This window comes from Chrysochloris asiatica, unplaced genomic scaffold, assembly GCF_000296735.1.
Source record: "Chrysochloris asiatica unplaced genomic scaffold, ChrAsi1.0 scaffold00077, whole genome shotgun sequence".
In the NCBI taxonomy this organism is placed as follows: Eukaryota; Metazoa; Chordata; class Mammalia; order Afrosoricida; family Chrysochloridae; genus Chrysochloris; species Chrysochloris asiatica.
In genome coordinates this window covers 4,355,004-4,379,987 of record NW_006408595.1, presented here as the reverse complement: position 1 = coordinate 4,379,987, position 24,984 = coordinate 4,355,004, and the positions used below count along the sequence as shown (strand labels likewise).

The following is a 24,984-nucleotide window of genomic DNA, read 5'->3' as shown; positions in this document are numbered from 1 at the left end:
ACCCACATAGGGAAACTGTTGTTCACGACAGTCTAACCTTTCTGGAAGGAATGAGTGATGCCAGGATGAGGAGAAGGGAATCATTCACGCATCACCAATGTGGTGGTTGTTGTTGTTAAGTGCACACATGTTGGTTCCTACTCATAGCGACCCTGTACAGGGTTTATAAGGAGCGGTTGGTGAGCTTGAACCACCAACCTTGCAGTTCAAATTGACTTTGCAGTCCTGCACATTAATGTTGTAGAAATAGCTAAAAACCATATGTCTTAAGTGAATCAGTAATAATCTGTATAACTACAAAGAAGGGAGCATTTTTACAGGGAGTCACTGGAATGACCTTGCTATAGGCAAGTCCTGATCTACTCCTCCAAATTATTTTTATGAGAAATTTTGAAGCAAATGACATGCAAACATTTTTGTCTGCTCGAACATCAACCCTGAAAATGAGTGCTTTATTCTAACTTTCCTTAACAGACAGTTTCAAGATGTCATTTAAATCTTGCCTCAGATAAGCAAATTTATAAGAACCAAAGATTATTAGTGGTTTGCCTGGGGTGGGAAAGATGAGTAAAAGGGAGAGTTTTTGCTTAGGAAATATTGAGTTTACAGAAATGGGGCAGAATTATTTGTAAAAGTACAGTGAGAATGGTAGCAGAACTTGAAGAATGCAATCAACGTGACTGAATTCTACATATAGAGAATGGTGAGTTGGCACATGTTATGGTATGTATACATACATTCACTATATATTATATTGAATCTTACCTCAATATTATTTATCTACGTGTCTTAAGAAAAATCACTTAATCTTTCCAAGTAAAACATCATCTATTACAAAATAGGGATAATAACAGGATGTACTATTTAGGATTATTCTGAGAACTATTTTAACACAATGTATTTGTAGTAGTGTCCCTGTCTCATAGTCAACAATAAATAGTGCTAATTTTACAAATATTCTCATGAGTTTGTCAATTTTTCAAAAATTTCATTTATATTTCTTATGTATATCAACTTATATACTAATAATGAAGCCTATAAAAGCCAGAAGTTAAGCTGTACTTATTTTTATAATTCCAATGTTGTTGCTAGCATTGTGCTGTTTCCATACTCAACATATATTTACTATACAAAATAAATGATTAATAGAATGCATAAATTTTTTTCTACCAGTATGAGCATTAATTTCTTAAAATTTATTCAAAATCATTCAGATAGATGTCTTATTTTTAGAAATTGCCTATCAAAAACTTAGAAACCTCACTCATATTCAGTAACCACAGAATCTCATATAAAAGTGATTTTAGATGGCAGCTGTGACCTTGAATGTATCCCATTTGAATTTAAAGACCACCTGAAGAACTAATTTGATTCATTAGACACAATGACCAAGGACAAGAAGAGCTGTGGGGTAATAGCAAGACCATCATACAGGAAGAAAGCAAAAGGTCATTTAAGGAAAGAAAAAAGAGAAAATCCACCAGCTGCTCCTTGGGAATCCTGTACAGAGGCACTATGAGTTGGAACTGACTAAATAATACTTAACAACTTAACAACAGGCTCCCAAAACTGAGAAAATACATTTCCGTTTGTTAAAGTCACTCATTTGTGGCATGTCTGTTATCACAGTATGGCAACTAAAATAATTGGCTTCTTCATTCATTTTAAAAAGGAAGAAATAGGAAGAAGTGACCCAAGCACCCTTGGACCTACTATGCTCCTAACTAGGATCACAACTATCAAGTTCTTACGGCTCTCTGCTATTGACTTCAAAGTCCTTATGCTGTGGGCTTCTGGTGTGTCATCGCAGGATAAGCAGTCGACTGTGAACTGCAAGGTCAGCAGTTCAAACCCACCAGCTGTTCCTCAGAGACCCTATGCTGGGTCACTATGAGTCAGAATCGACTCGACAGCACTTAACCAAAACAATGCTATGGGCTAAGCATTAGGCTGCTACCTATATTAAAACACACCAGTCACACTCTGTGGGAGAAACATGATGCTGTCTGCTTCTAATAAAGATTATTACATAAACTTTCTCTTAGAAACCCTAAGGGTGACTGTGAGTTGGAATTGACTAGATGGTAGTGAGTGAGTTTGGTGCTTTTTTTTTTGTTTTGTTTTTTTTAGGTTTTGAGCAATCTTTATATTCCTCTTGAGGTTGTGAAAGCCGAAAATACAAATACTATTTTCTGTTTTGCTTTTATTTTCCTTGACCATGGCTATTATTTTCTGGCCTTTCATAATATAGCAACACACCTGAGAAAAACAGACATGCCACAAATGAGTGTCCCTGATACCTTAAAGACTTTCATTTTTTCATGTTGCTGTTGGTAAGTGCCATATAGGGTTTGTTGGTAAGTCAGTATAGGGTTTCCAAGGTTGCAAATATTTGGGAAAGCAGAAAGCTTCATCTTTCTCCCACAGAGTAGTTGGTGATTTGAACTGCCAACCTTGCCATTCAGAGTACAGTGCTTATACTATGGAGCCATGGGAAGCCCTTCATTCTGCATATAGAGTCTGCATTTTCCAGTGTATGGGGAAAAAATGACCTTGTGCTTATCTATGTCATTTTTCTTCCCACTTGGATAACTTCAGAAGATCATCCTTGAGTCTCTCTCAAGTGCACAGCTTTTCTGGCTGTGACAACTTAGTAATACCTGCCAACTAGAGATGATCTTGTCATTCTTTCCAATTTCACATAAAAATTCTTAAAAGGAAAAGTTTCACTCCAATTAAGAAAAGTATATTTTAATCATTATATTTAGATTCTGTAATTGAAGATGACTTCAATTCACAGCTTATAGGCTGTTTCATGATTATTTTAGTGTGAAATGCTTGAAAAAAAAATTTAAAACATGAATAGACACAATTTCTAGAAAACTAAAAATAAATATTGTTCTGGGGAGTATAAAGCTCATAAATATCTTCTAATTACATTATGCTTATATGGGAAGCCTGATGATGATGCATTATTATTATTAATGCACAAGACCTCTTTAAAGTGTTCAAAAAGTAAGGATATCGATTCAAGGATGAATGTGTGCCTGATCCAAACCATGGTATTTTTAATATCCTCATACACATGTGAAAGTTGGACAATGAATAAGGAAGACAGTAGACAAATGGATACATTTGAGGTACTGTGTTAGAGAAGATATTGAAAGAACACTACCAGAAGAACAAACAAATCTATCTTGAAAGAAGTCCAGCCAGAATGTTCCTTTGAATACAATTGTGAGACTTCATCTCTCATACTTTGGACATGCTATCAGGATGAACCAGTCTAAGTCTGGAGAAGGACATCATGCTTAGTAAAGTGCAGGGTCAATGAAAAAGAGGAAGACCTCAATGAGATGGACTGGCATATTGGCAACAGTAACTGGGTCAAGCATACAATTGTGGAGATGGTGCAGGACCGAGCAGTGTTTCGTCCCATTGTGCTATGTGTTGGAACCAACTTGATGGCACCTAATGACAACAACATTATACTAGCATTTGCTTTTTATAGTAACATGCAATGTAAGATTTAAGGATAAAAACTCTGAAACTAATTGCCAACAACATATTGATTATATTTCATGTAAAGAAAGCATTGTATTGAAAAGATTGGATGTAATTTGCATCCTATTACTGGTTCTGGCAAGTAGCATTTCGTAAATAAATATTTTTTGCTTTCAGACCTGAAGACAATCATGTATTCCTGTATCATGTATGCTTAGCATTTCCCCTTTGCCCTTTATTTTGTGAATATACTATGGCCCTTGAACAATAAATTGGTGGGGGTCCTAGGTGGCACAAATGGCTAGGCACACAACTACTAGCTGAAAGGATGGCATTTCAAACTCCTCCAGAGGCACCCCAGAAGTATGGTTTGTCAATTTACTCCCCAAAGGGAGTAATTGAAAACCTTATGAAACTGTTCTACTCCACACATGGAGTTGGCATGAGTTGAAACAGATGTGATGGTAACAAACAACAATGAAAATAAATTACTCAAAATAAGAATTTGTATTACATCTCCACACTCAGTGTGAACCTCTCTGAATGCAAATCTTGAGACCTGTTAACCAGGGCATGCAAATGAAGGGAAAAGAAAGATTCACATAAGGCTCATCAAAATACTCATTAACCCTGAAATTATGCTCTCAGACTACAGCAAATATAGCCATTCTTTACTCTTTTTATAGCTATAAAAAGAATTATATGACACATTTGATTGAGGGTTTGGAAGTTTTATAGGGTTTAAAACTCACTGCCTCTGAGTTGATTCCAACTCATATTGTTCCTCCATAAGACAAAGTAGAACTGCTCCTTAGGATTTACAGGATTGTAAATATTGAGGGGAGCAGACAGCTTCATCTTCCTCACATGGAGTGGCTGGCAGGTTTGAACCACAATCCTTACAGTTAACAGTTCAATGCTTAGCTCATTACACCACCAGGGTTCCATAGTAGAAAAAGGGGGGTTGGGGGAAGACACTAGTAATGTGTAAAACATATAAAAACTAAGGTTATTTAAAATACATGCCCTTTTTCCTACTTGAGAGAATCTTTTAAAGAGGAGTACAGAATTATAAGTAACTTCAAACAAAAGCTAATTGAGAATTTAACACTCCACAACATTCTCTCATTTTATCTGATCTTAATGCAAATTCATTTATTTTCTGCCACACAATGAGTATCATAAATCTATTGTGGAAGTAAGTGTACTTCTTATAGTCTGTTAAGAAGATTAATAAGAATCCAATGGTTTATGACTATTTGCATTCAAATTTACAGATGTAAATGACAGATTAAAGCTGCTGCTTTTTTCAATGCTATTTTCAATTTCACAGTAAATGTTATCAGTCAGTTGTAGTGTCTAACATAGGATTATTTCAAGTTTCACTATCTGGAGATAGTTCACTGTAATGTAGCTATCCTATTGTATTTCTGGAAATTGAAAGTATAATTACTATTTGTACTTGACAGTTATTTTTTATTCATTTTACATCCATTTAGAAGCAAATTCTATTTCATTTTATGTAATATGTCATCTCAATCTGTTGATTATTAAAAATAATTTTACCTAAATATGTAGTAAGAAGATCCTCAGGAAAAATCTATTAGCAGCCCTATACTAGACTCTATGAGTCAGAATTACCTTGATGGGAGTGGATTTAGTATTAGAATAGGCAGTTATGGGTAGGAAGTGCTACAAGCCCTCTTGATGCCCAGTAAACTGTCTACATGATGCAATGAGGCAATATTTAAATAGTCTCAAGGCAGACTTCTTCCAGACTTTATGGCCTTTCATTTTCATGGACAATCTTTCACCACTGGTAATAGAGCAAGGATGATTAGGGGTTGACCTTTGACTACTCAAATGCCTCAACCCTTTAGGGTCTTGGTTTATATAAAACATTGCAGTCATTTACCATAACTAAAGTACAAAGTACTGAGTTGATTCCCAAACATGCAGAAGTCCAGTTGTTTAAAGGAAGATCAAATGAACAGAAAGGTGACAAATCTTGGTGCTGTTTATTGATTCCAGCTTATAGCCAAGGTAATCAACATATTCCTGCCCCACAGGGTTGTTCCAAAGTTGTAGTTTTTACAGAAACAGACTGCCACATCGTTCTCCCATGGAAGTTGCCGTTAGGACCACTAGTCTTCAGGTTAGCAACTGAACACTTAGCTACTGTTCCACCAGGGCTCTTAGCAGCAAAGTTACAACAAACCAGATCCACAGCCATCGAGTTAAATTCGACTCATAGCAACTCTGTATAGGGTGTCTGAGGCTGCAGATCTTTACAAGAGCAGAAAGCCTCATCTTTGTTCCCCAGAGCAGCTGTTGGGTTTGAACCGCTGATGTAGCTAGCAGTCCAGTGCTTATCCTACAGTGCCAACAGAACTCCCTAGTAGATTGGCTAGGCAGACTGACTTTTCGTTTGCTTGGCTTTGCCTTCCCAAAGAGAACCTATCACATCTCTTGATAATAATCACTTCCTTGACTAGTGGTCCACCCTTGCAGCCACCTGACACTGTTTATGCATAAGTAGCTGGGAATCTCCCCACACCTAAAGTCTATCTAATCCTACATATCTCAATTTGTAGAATGTCCTAGCTGGTGGGTCTGCTTCCTTGGTCTTCCTCAGATCTAGTTCAATTAATGGGACTAAGAGTGATCCTATTATAAAACAATGATAAGTCATTGAATGATACAAAGTTTGTCATGATGTTCATTGTTAAGTGCCATCGAGTCGGTTCCGATTCATAGCCACCCTGTATAGAATTTCTGAGGCGTGGCTGGTCAGCTTGAACCGCCGTCCTTGCAGTTCAAACTGACCTTGCAATCCAGAGCTTTAATTCACAGTGCCCCACTAGGTCTCCAAAGTAAAATATGATGAAAAGTATGCTAAGCAATTGATGTGAGTCTAATGGGAAAAAAATCTGGAAAATTTAAGTATCAATGTTGTAAAGACATGGGAAATTCCTAACTTTCTTCCCCAGTCTAGTAATGAAGAGATATTCCCCCACACTTTTAGTCTTCATAAAGTTATATCATAAACCTAAATGTAAAAAATATAGATTATTTTACATGTTAACTTCTATAAAATAGATATTCAAGTGCTATTTCTTTCACTCCCTTTTGTTTTCTCTCACTGAATTAGAAGGAATTAAAGAGATTTTTTTTTTCCATTGTAGGTTAACCTAGGTGAATGTTGGTGCTATGTGTGTGTTTATCTTCACATATGGTAAAGGCAAACCAACAGTGGCGGGGGTGGGGTGGGGTAAAAAAGCCACCTAAAATGAATGCTTACTCTTAAATTATTAAGGTATTCACATCAACTGAACATTACAGGTTTATTATTGGTGAGGCTAGTAATTCAAGTTCACCTAGAGACAATGCTGGAAGAAAACCTGGTGATCTAGTTCTGAAACATAAGCCACTGAAAACCTTATGGAGCACATTGGGGTAGATATGAACAAGAATTGTCTGGACAGAAACTATTGGTGATGGAATATACAAATTAGTTACATTCATTCTGTTATTTCTATAGGGGAAAATGTTGCATTTACACAATCCAAAAAGTTAGAAAAAAGAAAAATGTAAAAGACATGCATGTGATTCTGAACTCACAAAATGGACCCAGAAATGGCTTAGGTGGAATTCAAACAAATTTCCTTTCTTTTAAGCTCCATATCCACTCATAAGTTATGTTTTTCTGCCACACTCTGACATGAATATTTTCAATTTAGCATGTAGGTTGCAGCACTGATTTCTCAGTGTTTTCACTGTATTTCCCATTTTCTTACCACTGTGAAGTGACTTGTACAAATTATGAAATTTTCTATGTTCATTGAGCACTTCCTGTGGCAATCATTGCATTAGAAGTTATCACTCACATTCTTTCATTAGTCTTTCCAATAATTTTCTGAATTTTATATATTGGAAAATGGAATTTCAGAGGATCTGAATAATTTACATAAGATCTTGTAATATATCAACAGAGTGAAGCTGCAAATCCAGGTTGGTATTACTCTAAATCACATGATTTCTAGTATAGCATGCTAACCCTATTTCTGACAAGAACTATTCAGTGGTTGGAGTAGAATCTAATCTGCCTGAATTCTTAATTATAGCCAATGAAACATGAAGCAATGGAAATGAAAACATCTTTGGAGTACTAATAGAACTGAATCTTAGGTACCAAATTCATTAACTTCTATCATCTCTCTTGCAACAAAACTAGAGGATTTCAGAAACAAATGAGCTGTTTCCAATAATAAAATATTGTTTCAAAATTAAGTAGCATAATATTGCTAGAGACATGTAGGGATAACAAAACAAAACAGGTCACATTTAACGAATATTTTCCATCAACTACAATCCTTTAATAGAGTATTTTTATGTTATGTGTTCATTGACGCTGGCAGGCAAATATACAAGCTGCCCTACAATCTCTGAAGAGGCATCTTTACAAAATCCCCAAGTAATCTCACACTAGGCATTTGGCTTAAAATGTAGAGAGTTGATAGCTTAAAGCAAAGAAGAAATATCATTCACTTGGAAAAAGCAAGTTAAAGGTTTACCCTTTACATCAACTTACCTCCATGGCCATAATACCTTCTGTGCCATGTAAACTCTGAAAATAAGAGACAAAAGAATTTTGACAAAAGCAGCTCATTGAATTGTGGTGTCAAACATCACTCAAATAACTAAGATGCTACTTTAAAAAAAATGAAACTTCTCACTCTTTAATATTAAAGTTAAAATATCAACACATCAATGCAGATAATATATTTATTTTTATCATTTTTTCATTTTATAGCTGTAGCACTAAAACTTATGGTCAATAGAGCTGTTATGGATTTATACTACTACTAAGATTATTAATTATATTATAAAAATAAAATTTAGTCACAACTAATACTACTGTTAAGGAGCTCTGGTAGCATAGTGGTTACAAATAGGGCTGCGAACCTCAAGGTCAGCAGTTCGAAACTACCAGCTGTTCCGTGGGAGAAAGATGAGGCTTTCATTTACATCCTCGGAAACGCTGTACAGGGTTGCTATGAATCAGAACCGACTCCACGGCATATAACAACAACAACAATACTACTGTAAAAATTTATTTATTATTTTTACATTGCACATATTTGTATTTTCACATACAAAGTGCCCACATAAAACATGCATGCACATATAATGCAAATTATTGCTGTTGTTGTTAAGTGCTGTTGAGTCAGTTCCGACCCACAGGGAACCTGTATAGGGTTTTCAAGGAGCAGCTGGTGAACTTGAACTGCCAACCTTGAAGTTCAAATGGCTTTGCAGTCTGGTGCATTTACCCACAGTGCCATACCAGGACTCCATAATGCACATAGCACATAACAAACTAACACAGAAGAAGTTTGCCCAGTTTGCAAAAACATATTTGTGTTATTTGAGAAACAATGTTATGTGTATATTTTGTCTGTAGTCATTTATCAATGTCATTAAAATTATTTTTATGATACACATCTATCAATGCCAATATGCATAATTATAAATATATACATATGTGTATTGGTAAACATATATTTGTCAATGTCAGGGAAATGGTTAAGTACTAATTATATCACTATTTTGAGGTAGAGTTTTGGAGTTAGTGTAATAAACTAAAATTTAATTTATTATTTTCTTAAAGTTCGTAAGAATTTAGATATACAATAAAATGTCCATTAGGTTTTCTGTTGGAATAACCAGTGGGGTGTGATATCTATAAAAAATGAAACACATGTATGTCTCACATGTAATAGAAACTCAACAAAATGTATTGCGTTGAAATCATTGAGATTGTTAGAGAAAAATTGACTGCTAAAAAACATGTTGGTTTCTGATAAAAATATAATGTATATCTGCTTGTGTGAAATATCAATTCATTCTTCATTATTATCTTTGAAAGATATAAGTGAAACATTTTGTGTGTCCTAGAACTAGAGCCTACCACTCACCTGTCAGTTTGTCATACTGTGGTGGTTTGCTTGTTGCTTTGGTGATGGAAACTGTGCCAGCAGTATTTTAAATAGCATCAGGGTACATTCATGGGGAACACATTTCAGCTAAGGATCTAAACAAAGACAGACTAGGAAGAAGGAGAGGCTGACTACTTCTGAATGTTTACACACTGAAAATCTTTTGAACAGCAGTGGAACACTGTCAGATAGTACCAGAATATTGAGTATTGAAAGATGATAAATAGCACCAAAATATTCTCAGGTATAGTGCCGGAAGATGAGCCCCTATGGTTGCAGCTGGGGAGGAGCTGTCTTCCCAAAGTAGAACCGATTGTTATGATGTTAATGAAATAAAGTTCTCAGAACCTTCTTTTGCTGATGGGGTCCAATTCAAAAGGGCAGAAACAACTGTAAATATGCATTAATAATCAGAACATGGAATTATGAAGTATGAATCTAGGAAAATTGGAAGCTGTCATTAGTGAGCTGAAATGGACTGGTATTAGCCATGATGAATCAGACAACCATATGGTCTACTATGCAGGGAATGACAAATTGAAGCGGTATGGTATCACATTCATCATCAAAATGGACATTTCAAAATCTGTCTTGAAGGATACTGCTGTCTGTGATAGTATAATACCAATAAAACTATTACTAGGAAGACCAGTTAATACTATTATTATTCAAATCTATACCAGTGATGGTGAAATTAAAGAATTCTACCAACTTCTTCTTCAGTCTGAAATTGACCAAACATGTAATCAGCATGTATTGATAATTACTGGTGACTGGAATACAAAGGTTGGAAACAAAAAATAAGGATCAGAAAATGGCAATACTGAATGGCTTAAAATAAGGAAAAAATAGTAGAAGTATTTCATCTCAAGACATCGACAAATTCTTAAAAAAAGCGGGGGCGGGGGGTTTCTTCCTGTTGTTGGTAGGTGTCATCAACTCGTTTCTGACTCAGCAACTCTATGCGCAACAGAACAAACACTATCTGGTCAACCATCTTCACAATTGTTAGTATGTTTGAGCCCATTGTTGCTGCCACTGTGAAAATCGATTTTGTTGGGGGTCCTCCTCTTTTTCGCCATTTCATCACTTTTCCAATCATGATGTCTTTCACCAGAGACTGCCCCCTCTTAATAATATGTGCAACGTACAAGAAATGAAGTCTCGCTATCCTGGCTTTTAAGGAACATTCTAGCTGTGCTTCCTCCAAGGCAGATTTTTTGTTCTGCTGATAATCCATGGTACTTTCAATATTCTTCACCAACATCAGAATTTAATGAAGTTCTTCTAAGGACTTCTTTATTTATTGTCCAACTTTCTCATGCATAGGAAGCAGTCCAAAATAGGGTCAGACTCACCTTACTCTTCAACTTGACATCTTTGCTCTTAGCAACTTCAAGAAGATCTTTGCAGTAGATTTGCTTCATTCTATTCTTCTCAATGTTACCCATAATTGGTTATTATCCACACAGTAGATAATAGCTTTTGCATAATGAATAAAGCACAAGTAAACCTTTCTGGTATTCTCTGCATTGATACAAGACCCCTCATTCCACACATCTTCTTTTGAATTTGACTTGAATTTCTGGCAGCTCTCAGTTGATGTAATATTGCAATCATTGTTGAAATATCTTCAGCAATATTTTACTTGTGCATGATATTATGACATTGTTGGATGATTTCTGCATTCCAGTGGGTGATCTTTCTTTGGAATGGGCACATATATGGATCTCTTCCAAATAGTTGGCCAGGTAGCTGTCTTCCAAATTTGTTGGCATTGACAAGTGAGTGTCTCCAGTACTATATCAGTTGGTTGAAACATTTCAATTTGCATTCTGTCAATTCCTGGAGCCTTGTCTTTTGCCAATGTCTTCATTGTTGCTGGGACTTCATCCTTCAATACTATTGGTTCTTGATCATATGGGCCTCTTGAAATCATTGAACATTGACCAACTATTTTTGGTACAGTGACTGCTTATTCTTTCCAACTTCATGTAATATTTGTAACATCATTCAATCTTTTATCCAAAGAATGCTTCAGTATTACAAATCAAAACTTGTTTTTTTTTTCTTCAGCTCATTCAGCTTGAAAATGATAAGTGAGCTCTTCTATACTGACTTTCTAACTCCATTACTTTGCATGTTTCATTTGAAATTTTTTGGTTCATCTTGTCTTCTAGTCACTTTAGCTTCTTTATGTTCAAGAGCAAGTTTCAGAGTCTCTTTTAACATCACTTTGGTCTTTTCAGTCTTTCCTGTCTTTTTAATGACCTTTTGCATTCCTTCCTGTATGATATTCTTAATGCCATCCTACAGTTGTTCTGGCCTTCAGTCATTAGTGTCTGAATACAACAAATCTGTTCTTCAGATGGTCTCTAAATTCATGTAGACTATATCTACTCAATTCACAATAAAAGCTTAAACAAAAAAAACAAACAAAAAATAACAGAGGGAATAGAAGCATCTGCTGTTAAGCAAGGGGCTTGTAATCATTGTAATGAAACAAAAAATGACAGGTTGAATGCAAAATTGATGTTCTCCCATGTAAACTATCACCCAATTCACAATAAAATCTTTAAACATTTTTTCTATCATGTGATTTCCAGCATAATTTCTGTCACCAAAGTTATATTTTCCAACTATGGATCCTTCCTCCTAGTTTTTAACTTTTGCATTGCAATCACCAGTAATTATCAACACACTTTGATTGCATGTTTGTTCTATTCCAGATTGAAGAAGTTAGTAGAATTCTTCAACATCATCATAAAATGGTTTTACTAGTTGGTGTGGAAATTTTAATAATCGTGGTATTACTAGTCTTCCTTGTTTGTTGTTAATTGTGTCAAGTTGGTTCTGAATCATGGCGACCATCTATATAGGGTTTCCAAGGTGGGTTTGACAGACAGCAATTGTACTTCAAGAAAGATCTTGAAATGCCCTTTTTAATGATGAATGTCATGCCATTCCTCTTGAATTTGTCATTCATGGCAAAGTAAGTCATATGATTGTCTGATTCAAAATGGCCAATACCAGTTCATTTCAGCATACCAATGCCTAGGATATCAATGTTTATGTGCTCCACTTAATTTTGTCAACTTTCAGTTTTCCTAGATTCATACTTTGTACAATCTATGTTCTGATTATTAATGGATGTTTGCAGTGGTTTCTTCTCATTTTGAGTTGTGTCATATCAGCAAATGAATAAACTGAAAGTTAACTCCATCCACATCAATAAGGTAAACTGTACGTTGAGGGGACAGTGCTTCCCCAGTTGTATTTTGAGTGCCTTCCAAACTTGCAGCTATCATCATCTGTCATGATCGCTGCAGTGTTCCATTGCTTTTCATAAGATTTTCAGTGGCTAGCCATTCAGAAGTGATCTGCCTCTCCTTCTTCCAGTCTTAGTTTGGAGGCTCTGCTGAAATCTGTCCACCATGGGTGACCTTGCTGGTATTTAAAATACTGGTAGCATATCTTCCAGCATCACAACAGCACACAAGCCAACACTGTATGACAGACTGACAGATAAGTGGTGTTCTTTTTCTTCCTAGAGATTGTTTTTTAAACATTTATCAGTGTACCACTACATTAGATTGTCTAAACTATATTTTTAAAATATTTATTAAAAGTATGTATATAAAGAAGAGTCAACCTAGACATACATTCATTTACTTATCTAATCCAAGTGTCAAAAGAAATTATTAATTCTAATTTCATATACCAGATTTAATGAAATAAACATATTAACTATGTTTGCATAATTTATGGAAACTACACAGAAAGTGTTTCTTACCTGCTAGACACGTTGTAAAAGTCACAAGGTGACTGACCAGCAACCACATTTTCATCTTGTCTCCCATAAATGTTAGGTGTAATTCTTTCAAAGAGCTTTAGTGTTAAGGCAGTTAGATACTAGGAAACACCTGCATCAAATAGGTAAGGGGGTGAGGGAGCAAGAAAACAAGTGAAGAAAAGAAGAAAGGAGGAAAGGGAAGGGGGATGGAGGGAAGGGAGAGGAGAAGAGACAAATGAGCTGCAACATTATCCATTATCATCATTGTATAAATTCTATTTTATTTTATATTATTTTCCTGCAGAATAAGTTTCGTTTAAAACATCTATAAACACTCTGTTGTAAGGAAAACAATAGATTTGATGTCAGAAAAATTCAGCAATCATTCTAAGAGTGACAGTATTAATTATGAATAAAATCACTCAGTTGTTTGAATTTTTCCTCCATTGAATACACCCACTCCTCATTTAACAACATTGTTAGTTTCCAAAGACCAGGTCATTAAGTAAGAGTCAGAGTATGCCCTGTCATTGGCATCATTACCACCATTCCCAGTTTCTCACTCGCCGTTAGGTGTCACCAGTGCATCTCAGAATGGGCATGGTGGGGCTGGTCCTCCAGCTCATCACGTCTTCCCCATTATGGAGTCCGTAGGGGTGGTGGTAGTGATGGTGGCGGTCAGGTGCTGTCTGCCAAGTCCTGCCATTCACGGGCAGGAACTCCACTGGTCTTCCACTTTTTCATGCTCGGTAACTTCAAGCGGCCCTCCCTTATGTTCACTCTTCCTGCTTCCCCCAGCGACCTCTTTGGCACTTTTGGACCTTTGCCAAGCCTCCCCTAGCCAACCCACCACCTCAAATCATCCTATTGTTGCCTTGTAACCTCCATGGTTGGACTGACATGTTGCACATAAATGGCAGAAGGCATCTTATGGCTGACAGTCACTGTCCCTCCTGTGGTCCAGTCTTTTGGTATGCCATTCAGGGTGACCATGAAGGGGCCCCAGGTCTGACCACAACCCTGAATGAGACCCAGACCATCCAAGAGGTCATTTGAGAACTCTTTCAAAGTTGTAAATTCAAAATGTGGCAGAACAAGATAGTCTACAAGCGATAGTAGGTATATGTAGAAGAAGTTCTGATAGCATAGTGGGTTATGAGTTGGACTGCTAACAGCAAGGTCAGCAGTTCAAATTTGCCAGCCACTCCATGGAAGAAAGAAGGGGCTTTCTGCTTCCAAACAACAGTACACAACCACCATCAGGTATATGTTTGTTGTTGTTGTATGCTGTTGAGTCGGTTCCGACCCATAGAGATTCTATATAGTGTTACCAAAGAACGGCTGATGAACTTGATCCACCGATCTTGTGATTCAAACCAAATTTACAGTCCAGTGCATTATACCACAGTGCCACACTAGGACTCCCATCAAGTGTATGAACAGTCTTCAAAAACGTATGAAAAAATTCCACCATCTTTTAATACAATTTTTCTATGAACTTTTTGAAGTCTCTCATATATTGATATCAGTCTGTGTACAATGAGTACTGTTGTAAACATTTCAAAATTAATACTTTTAATACATTAATTTTATTGATATAAAGATCCAATTTAAAATAATTTTCATAAGAGGTCTGTAAATTCAGATATATGAGTATGATAAAAGGATAAATTATTAGTATTCCCCATTGGTGATTTTGGTAAGTTTTTGCCAAATTTACTAATTTTTAAACATTCATATAAATTAAGTAATGTATTTATCCTCCCCTTGGCTTCTTCCATTTATCCATTCAACAAAGAAAAAAGTAATATCCTCCTAGGTGTTAGCATGGGGGAAATCTAAGTTTTGTTTGGCTTATAGGATAAAAGTTGAGGATCCCTCTTTATGATAAGAACTATAAAATTACAAATACAAATGTAGATACAATTACAATATGCTGCTTTAATGAATTTCACAAAAACTTATGACCCTGTGATTGCTGAATCCCAACCCAAGGTCTTGAAAGCTTCTCATGCAAACAGGGGTCCTTGGTATTACATTTCATTATCTTTGTGGCAAATTTACTACTGTGACCAGGCAGGTAGACATGAGAATGCAAAGAAATATTCAATTGTCTTGCTCTTAAGGAATTCACAAATAGATAACAGAACATAGATAAGGATACCATCAGTGCAATGATAGCAGTTTCAGAACTTTGCACTACTAAACTTTAAAGCATATTAATGATTTGATTACACCATTGAAAGATGTGGCATAGTGGCAATCAAACTGGCTATGCTAAAAAGGACATTAGGATGGAGGTGCCACACGCTTAGATTTATATCATGTGGTGCCTTCAGAACCCACCCATTTCTTCTTATTGTAACACCATAAGAACAGTGTGTCCCAAGGTATTAGAGTGCATGGACACAAAAGGAGTTTCAGCTTGAAAAAACATTAAACCATGGTTTGAAAGGATATATAATAATATAGAACAACATCTTGACAGTTTTGAGAATAAAGTATAAATTAAGATACTGTGTGAAAGCCATTCTGAAAAGAAAATACCTATTGCTTTAATGTTTAATGTATAAATATACTTAAACATTATTTAAAACTTCCAAAATACTACCGATTGCTGCATGATATTGACATGTTAAGTAAAAATGAGGGGTCCTATTTTGTCCTATCGTGATGGATTTTGAGGCTATATAACCATCCTGATTTGCAAGAACACTTTTAGCACTTTGTAATTGTTGTTTTTGTTGTTAAGTACCATCGAGTCAGTTCTGACCTATAGTGACCCTTTATAGGCTTTCCAAGGATCAGCTGGTGAGCTTGAACCACCGACCTTACAGTTCAAATGGCTTTGAAGTCTGGCGCATTAACCCACAGCGCTATACCAGGACTCCAGCACTTTGTAGAGGATACTCAAAATGTGTACTAGTAATGGGTAAATCAGATAAAACTTCATTACTCATTTATATATAGGTTATACTACTGTTAATAAATAATATACTTCTACAAAAAAATTGAGCTGCATTCTTAGAGATAACTTAGAGGAAATGGGTCAAATTAGCATCAGTGACTACTTACAATGTATATGATAAAGACAAAGATGTCCAACAGATAAACTTTAAAACAGCAGGGTTAATGTGTGAATAATTTCCTTCTCTTGGAGATATTTAAGAAGGTGAGAGCAACCCATCAGTCTAGACTGTATTAAGTAATGTCCTCCAGTTAGAAGGAAAATGAAGTAAAGGCCAGTGGAATGATATAATATTTTTAATAAATAATGTATGTGAATATCAGTATCTAAATACAGACCTATGTGAGAATCGTTGAAGTCTGCACACACTGATTATGTCTAGCTAATGTTTGGGAGTATGATAGCTACAAAGGATAACCATAAGGCTGGTGGTTCAAGCCCACCAGCCAATCTGCGAAATTAAGATGAGGCTTTTTGTTCTCACAAAGATTTACATCCTCTAAAATACTCTGTTGTTGTTGTTAAGTGCCATCGAGTTGGTTCCGACCCATGGCAACCCTGTATAGGGTTTACAAGGAGCAGCTGGTGAGCTTGAACTGCCAACCCTGCAGTTCAAATGGCTTTGCAGTCTGGCACATTAACCCACAGCGCCACATCAGGACTCCCTAAAACACTATACATGGTCCCTATGAGTTGCAACTTACTTGACAGCACTTAACAACTGCAACAACTTTTGTTTAACACAAAAATAATGTGCATCTGAATATCTTATTGGCTGGTTGACTTCTAATTACTCTAATTGGGTTATTGACACTGATTAGAATGATGTCCTTTGTAAAAAAAGCAAGCAGGTAAACTATGCCCAAGTTGGCATGCCATAAAACAATTATTTTTTTAATGATGAACTTAGATTGAAATATGTGAAAACGCTTTAAAAATTAGATGGCATGTGCCATTTAATGAAAGTAATGATTGAATTTTAATGAGTTCTAATTTATCTATTAATTAATGACTTTAATCTGAGAACTCTAAATGAGTCTCAGAGGAGTCCTTATAGCACAATGGTTAAGTGCTAGGTTGCTAATCGAAGGGTGGTGGTTAGAACCACCAACCGCTCAATGGGAGAAACATGTGTAAAGATGACAGCCTAGCCTGCCCTATGAGGAGTTCTGCTCTGTCCTGCAGGGCTGCTGTAAAATGTCAATGCGTGGAAAAATGATTCTTAGAATTCAGGAAAAGAGACAGCAAGGTCTTCTTTAAATTCTGGGTCAGCTTAGGCTGTTACTTTGGACAGGTTTCGCAACCTCTCTGACCCTAAATTTCCTCCAATGTAAAATACAGGAAGAATGTCTAATTTATAAAAACAAAACCATACCCACTGCCACCCAGTCAAGTCTGAATCATAGCAACTCTGCAGGAAAGAGTAAACTGTTTCTTTAGGTTTCTAATATTGCAATTTTGTACGGGAGTAGATAGCTTTATCTTTTTCCCTTGGAGTGGTCAGTGAATAGGAACCACTGACGTGAGGTTAGCAGCCCAGGGCTTAACTCACAGTGCACCAGGTGTCCTTCTAGTTTTGCAAGGGTTGAATTAAATTACACATGTAAAATGATTGCTAGGCAAGGAGTCCACAAATATCAACTCAATATTGTATTGACCATGGGCCATTAACTTTAATGCCTGAAAATAAGGATAAAAATTCATACAAGTAATAAGGAATGTATCTTATCAAGATTCAGGTCTTTGTTAGGTATTAAACATTGTTGTTAGTGCCCTCTAGTCCTCTGACTCATACCACACAATATAGGGTTTCTGAGAAGTGGCTGTTGAATTTGAACTACCAACCTATCGGTTCAAACTGAACTTGAGATCCAGTGCTTATCCTACAGCACAACACTGCTTACAAATTTACTTTAGAAGAGGTTATTCTATGTGGCGATATTTGAAATGCAGACCTCATTGTGGGCTGTTGGAATTCTCTACCTTCCAGTGTGAACTTACACACGCTAATCAGAATGAAATCTTCTCATTATTTTGAGCTGTGTTGTGCCTTCCCTTCAAAATGTTGTCTTTTCCTTCCTTTCAAAATGTTGCCTGTTTCAGTAGGAGACTCAGTCTTCACCTTGGCAGTAATTTTATTTCTGTTAATGAATTCCTTGACACTTGGATATGAAACTATCTTTCACGTCTTGTTGACACATTTATGTTCTGCTTTTGATTTGTTCTATTGTGTCTCCATTTAGTTAGCCCATCATTTCTCACTCCTAGAGTTGTGTGGCTGAGTAGAGTGAGGAAAAAGCCTAAGTCCATTTCAGTTGATACAGAATACACTATTCTATTATTGAGTTCTTGGACATTTTGTTGTTGTTGTTAAGTGCCATTGAGTCGGTTCTGACTCATAGAAACCCTGTATAGGGTTTCTAAGGAGTGGCTGGTGAGCTTGAACCACCAACTTTGTGGTTCAAACCAACCTTGTGGCCCAGTGCTTTAACCCACAGTGTCACACCCGGACTTTTGGACACAGTGCTCAGTAATCCATAGCTAGATCCCCAGCCCCGAGTGGGTTTCAAGGTGTTTCAGCAAATGTAATGGTAGAAGAAGAAAACAGATTCTGTGACAATGATAAACTAGCTAGGGAAGAAGCCATGTTTCTTCTCATCAAATGAAATGTGAGTATTAGAATGACCCAGGAGAAAGATGAGGCTTGATGCTCCAGCCAAAAATTTAAAAAGCCTCAGAAATTTGTGTGCATCAAAAGACTTCACCAGAAGAGTAAAAAGGCAACCCAGAGAATGGGAAAAAATTTTCTGCAATGACAAATCAGACAAGGGACTAATTTCTAAAATATATAGGAAACTACAACACCTCTACAAGAAAAAGACAAATAACCCAATTTAAAAATGGGCACAGGATATGAACAGACACTTCACCAAAAAGGAGATCCGGGCAGCCAACAAACATATTTAGAAATGTTCATGATCACTAGCCATTAGAGAGATGCAAATCAAAATAACAATGAGATATAATCTCACACCAACAATAACAGCAAAGATGAAAAATGTAGAGGACAATAAATGCTGGCAGGGATGTGGCAAGCCTGAGACACTCCTGCATTGCTGGTGGGACTGCAAAATGGTCCAACCTCTCTGGAAAGCAATATGGCACTTCCTCAGAAGGTTGCAAATAGAAATACCTTATGATCCAGCAATTCCTCTACTTGGTATTTACCCACAAGAAATATGAGCCACAACACAAGAAGATATATGCACACCAATGTTCATAGCAGCACTATTTACAATAGCAAAAAGATGGAGACAGCCAAAATGCCCATCAATTGAAGAATGGATAAACAAACTGTCGTACATACACACAATGGAATATTATGCTACCTTGAAAAATAACAAGGAAGCTGCAAGCCACTGCTTAACATGGATGAACCTTGAGGACATTATGTTGAGTGAAATTAGTCAGTCACAAAAGGAGAAATACTGCATAGGACCACTACTGTAAAAGACTAAGAAAAAGAACCCATACTAAAGGGGGGTGGATTCTTTGCTGATTGATGGGATGTGGGGAGGGTAAGGGGAGGGAGGGGAAGGTGGAGCACAGGCCAGGAAATAGACACAGGATAGTTTGGATGCTGGGGAGGGAGGCAATATACAAGAAGGGAGAGAGGAATGGAAGAACAAAGCAGATGGGAGAACAGTTAGGCATGTTTGAATGGGCTAAGTGGGATAGAGGTAAATAATGATGTATACACAACCTTCAAACAACAGGGTTCTGGGATACAGAGATTGAGACATGGTTGGAATGAGGAAAAGGGGGAACAATGTTAAGATACTTGGCTGTCTTTTGAATCTTGGTTTTCCTTGCACTGTATTATAAAATAGACACTGGAGGGGGAGAGAAAGGAATAGCCAGAAACATCACCATAGAAAGCTTGTAAGTCCATCTTCTGCCTATAACTGATTGGAATACCTAAAATCGGGCTACAACATGCCCAGTGAAGGAGGCTTCCTGTGGAGACTCTGCATTACATAAGACTATAGGGGGAAGCCTGAACCACATCCAGATCTTCAGAGATGGGAAATTTCCACTTCAAAGGACGAGCAGACCAGCTTGGAGTGGCTAGAAGAACAGAAGATACTTCTTGAAAGAAAGACCTACAGGAAAAATACAAAAAATATAGGCAGACCAACTGTTACTACAAGAACAAGCAAGTTGCTTGCCCAGGAGACATCAAGGCAAGTGGTTGGGTCTCCTCAGTGGAAACCATCTTCCAAGACTAAGACTCTATGGGAATACACGCTCTGATTGTTGACCACGCTCGTCACCGATAAGGGGAAGTGAGAGAAAAACAACAATGAAGCTGCAAGCTAAGCCCTGCAATGTTCAATAGACTCCTGTGAACCCGGGTGGAGACCTGGTTGGCCAGCAGTGTGGCAAGACCTGGGGACTCTTGGGCCCAGAGTCAGTGACATAGCCACAGAGGACTAGAGTGGAGAGTGAAGCATCCAGCTGATAAGAAGAGAGGGCATATGCACAAGAACACCCACACTCGCAGATAATACCCACTTGACCTGGCTTCAATGACTAGATGATCAGAGCTAAACCAGAAGAAGAAAGAAGAGGAAAAAAAGAGTAATCTGATACAATTTGATGAACTTGACCTACACTTAAGGATGCAATAGCTCAAAAGCGGGAACAAATCCTTATAGCAAGGATCATTCCCACCCCCTCCATACACAGAGTAGACAGGGGTGGGCAACTTGGACATTGGTTACCCAAAATGGGGGGGGGGAGGCTACAAAGGTAAGAAGGCTATAAAGGTTTACAAGCTTTCAAGAGGGAACCTAGATTCAGAGGACCTGGAGGAAGGTAGAATCTCTAGTGAGTAGTATTACATCTGTCTAGGCGGGGCTGATGCAATGAAATGCGGATGGGTCTCTTGTGATACAATAGTGAATAATTGTTATCAGGACTGCTTGTGAGGGTTGGTAATGTAAAGGTAGACATTTTTTGTCGCAAGGAGGGGGGTGATTGACTTTTCAGTCTAGGAGCGGAGGTCCCTGGGACCATCAAGGGAGAAGAGCAGAGAGCAGGACCCTACCCAGAGAAGCAGTGATGCCTGAGATGGAGGCAGAGATGATGACATGGAGAGATGGAGCAGTTGGGGATTTTAGACACAGAGAGGGAGAGGGGCCGTGTGCTGACGACCTGGGGGGACAGACTTGTAGTGTATACCCTTTGGTTGGTTGATGATGAACGGAGGGGATTGTAACCATGGTAATGAAATGATATACGGTAGGATGAATGTAAAACTAATGTTCTCCCATGTAAACTGTCACATAATTCACAATAAAACATTAAAAACAAAAACAAAAAACATTAGAATGACTGGGACTAGGAATAGGATTCAGACTTCTGGCCCAGGGCTTGTCAACCTTTAGAGTCCAATGTCTTCTCAGAATCTTAGCTGAGATCTTTGTCCTGGTACTATTTCCATGTTGCATGTCATAACTCATCACAGGTCTATGGGTATCAAGTGACATGTGTTGACACTATAATAATTTCAAGAATAATTCAACTTCTTTTCTCCAGCATCTATTATTAATTCTTACATTGGGAAAATCTTAGATAGTTAGATATGGTGTACAGAAACCATCTGCCTCCACTCCCATTTTGCTCAGGTACAGGACTGTGTAAATAAATTATCCCAAAAAGTCTCAAAATTTACTGGCAGACTTTGTTGTTGCTGTTAAGTGCCATCAATTCAGTTCTGACTCATAGTGACCCTGTATAAGGGTTTCCGAGGTGCAGCTGGTGAGTTTGAACTGCCGACCTTGTGGTTCGACATCCAGTGCTGATCCTATAGTACCACACAAGGAGTACACTAACAATTATTTATGAACTTTTGTATCTAGTCCTAGCAACCCTGTATAGTGTTTCCAAAGCTCTAAATTTTTTGTGGGAGCAGAAAACCTCATCTTTCCTCTGCAGAGGGGTTGGTGGGCTCCAACCCCAGACCTTGTGGTTCAGTCCAGGGCTTATCCTTTGGAGCCACCATGCTCTCACAGATTAGCTATGCTTATCTTGCTTATTGGGTAATCTCCTCTGTGGCTGCTTGTTATACAGAGACCCTCTCCACTGGTTATGAGTCAGTAGCGAAAGCACTTGTGTCAGGTTCCAGAAGCACTAACAACTAGTCTCTTTGGCCTCATGGGGAAGGAGATATTTTAGAGAATCCACAGGGAGCAGGGCACTGACCATACTTCAGGAAGGCTCGCTGGATGGACTGGAGTCATCTGATTTTTTTGGTGCCTGTTCTAGAGACAAACAGAACTATGCAGTACTATTATATAAATAAAAGGGTGTTCCATCAAGAACAATAAGATGAAATTTTTACTGCGTTAATGGTTATACATTTAATTACATTTATGGAGAACAACAAACATGTCAAGGATAAAAAGAAAACATTAATATATTCTCATATAGCAAGTGGTTACAATTTCTTAAAAAATTATGGACCTTTATCTGCAACACAACTCTTGAAAGGTCATCTTAAAAGTAGTTAAGTGGATTAAAAATTTATCCTAAAATGTAAATGATACTCTTTTTCACTCCAATCTTGTTCTGAAGAACATTTGTTGCAAAATTCTATATCTGGGAAATGATTTTAAAAAGCTTATTAGAATTGTTGCGGTTCTTCTTAACTGCCGTCAAGTAGGTTTTGACTTATAGAGACCCTGTATAGGGTTTCTGAGAGTGGCTGGTGGATTTAAACCACCAACCTTGTGGTTAGGAGTCCAGTGCCTATCCTACAGTGCCACACAATTAAGCACAGATTATTCTAGGTGAAAGACAACGTCACCACATTTCAAAAACGGGGGACATTCATGCTTGTGATTCTACTTGAAATTCTACCTCTGCTCAAGTCACTTCATCTTCCTAAGGTATCAGTTACCCTATCTATAAAATGGGAATGCAAGTTCCTACTTGAGAGAGTGGTTATGAGGATTAACTAATGCATGTATATGAGTGTGTGTGAAAGTAAAGCCCCACAACATATCTGTATGTTGTTGCTGAATGCTGTTAATTAGGTTCCAATTCAGATCGACCCTGTATAAGGTTTCAGAGGAGTGGCTGATGGCTTTGAAACGTGGACCTTGCAGTTAGCGGTCTAGTGCTTTTCCTATAGTGCCACACCAGGGTTCCACATATCTATATGTTGTTGTTACAGGGTCGCTATGAGTCAGAACCGACTCCACAGCACATAACCACCACCACCACATGTTGTTGTTAAGTACAATTGAGTTGGTTCTGACCCATAGAAACCTTGTGGTTCAAACCAACGTTGCAGCCAAGCACATCAACCCACAGCTATATGTTGTTGTTGTTGTTAGGTGCCACCGAGTCGGTACCGAATCAGTGACCTTATGCACAGCAGAACGAAACACTGCCCAATCCTGGGCCAACTTAACTACTGTTGCCACGCTTGAGTCCATCAATGCTGCCACTTGGCCAATCCTTCTCATTGGGGATCTTCCTCTTTTTCTCTGACCCTCCACCTTACCAAACATGATCTACTTCTCCAGCAGCTGGTCCCTCCTTATCAAGGAATAATAGAACATACTTAAAGAAAACACCCTAATTTCTGACAGTTATTGCAAACAGTACCTTTCCTTGCTAGAATAGAATTAAGTGTTGCTCAACCATCAGGCAGAGCCTGCTCATTTTCAAATTGCAACAGTCTTTGTGCCTGAAACAGTCTGACACTCAATTGTGTGTGAAGAGTATATACCAAGAAGAAGATCAATACAACACATTTCAAAACATTTTAGTAAATGTATTTTCCACAGAGCATGAAATATAAGGAATTGGAGGCTGGTGAGAGGGGAAAAACAAAACAAAACAAAATACAAAGTCTGAAGGGTTTTTGAATATATGGATATTAGTTGGTGGCTGACAGCACAGTCTGCCGCGTAAAGAACAACTGATGGCTCATATTTTTAAATAATTGGATTTGTGATTGAATTACTCATTTATTTTGAAATGATGTAATTCATGCAGAGTAATTTGAAAAATAGTAGGGATAATTTGTGGTATTTACAGCATGTATTTCTCACACGCTCATTTAAGTTCAGGATTCCTGGTATAGTGCTCTAGGATAAGCACTGGATTGCTTACTGCAAGATCAGTGGCTCAAAACCACCAACCTTGACTACACTGTAAATGCAAGGAGACTTGATGGTGCTGTAGGATAAACACTGGACTGCTAACCACAAGGACAGAAGTTCAAACACACCAATCATTCCTCAGGAGAAAGAAGAGTCTTTCTGCTTTGTAAGGATTTACAGCCTGAGAAATTCTACATAGGGTTGCTATGAGTTAGAATGGACTTCACAGAGGTGAGTTTGTTTGAATTTGAATCCATGTGGTCACACAGAATTCTAGCTGATGCAGCCACACTTAATCATTGGGAGAGTTTTAAGAAACCAGCATGTTTAGGTAATAGGATCAATCAAAAGTCCTACATAGATTTGTCCCACATTTTAGGAGTGTGTCTATATGCAGTTAGGTACTTTTTGAAATGTGAGGAAATGCAGGAAGGATCTGATAGAGCCAAACTATTGATCCTACAGAACTGATAAGGTGCCGATCCTTCACTATTATTTAGCTTGAAGTACAAAATTAGAGGTGATAGAAAATAATGAGCATAA

At 37.5% G+C, this 24,984-nt stretch overlaps 1 protein-coding gene across 2 annotated transcripts in view; it reads right to left on the bottom strand.

Annotated features, from left to right (window-relative positions):
* The window catches only part of CNTN1 (contactin 1), a 322,132-nt gene that overhangs the window by 212,098 nt on the left and 85,050 nt on the right, over positions 1 to 24,984 (bottom strand). For both annotated transcript variants that reach the window (XM_006865302.1, XM_006865303.1), the window contains exons 5-7: positions 16,295 to 16,312; positions 13,297 to 13,380; positions 8,096 to 8,131 (exon numbers count right to left, since the gene is read on the bottom strand). In XM_006865302.1, the coding sequence (XP_006865364.1) occupies positions 8,096 to 8,131; positions 13,297 to 13,363 (103 nt within the window). In that variant the 5' untranslated portion in view covers positions 13,364 to 13,380; positions 16,295 to 16,312. The remainder of the gene's footprint in view (positions 1 to 8,095; positions 8,132 to 13,296; positions 13,381 to 16,294; positions 16,313 to 24,984) is intronic.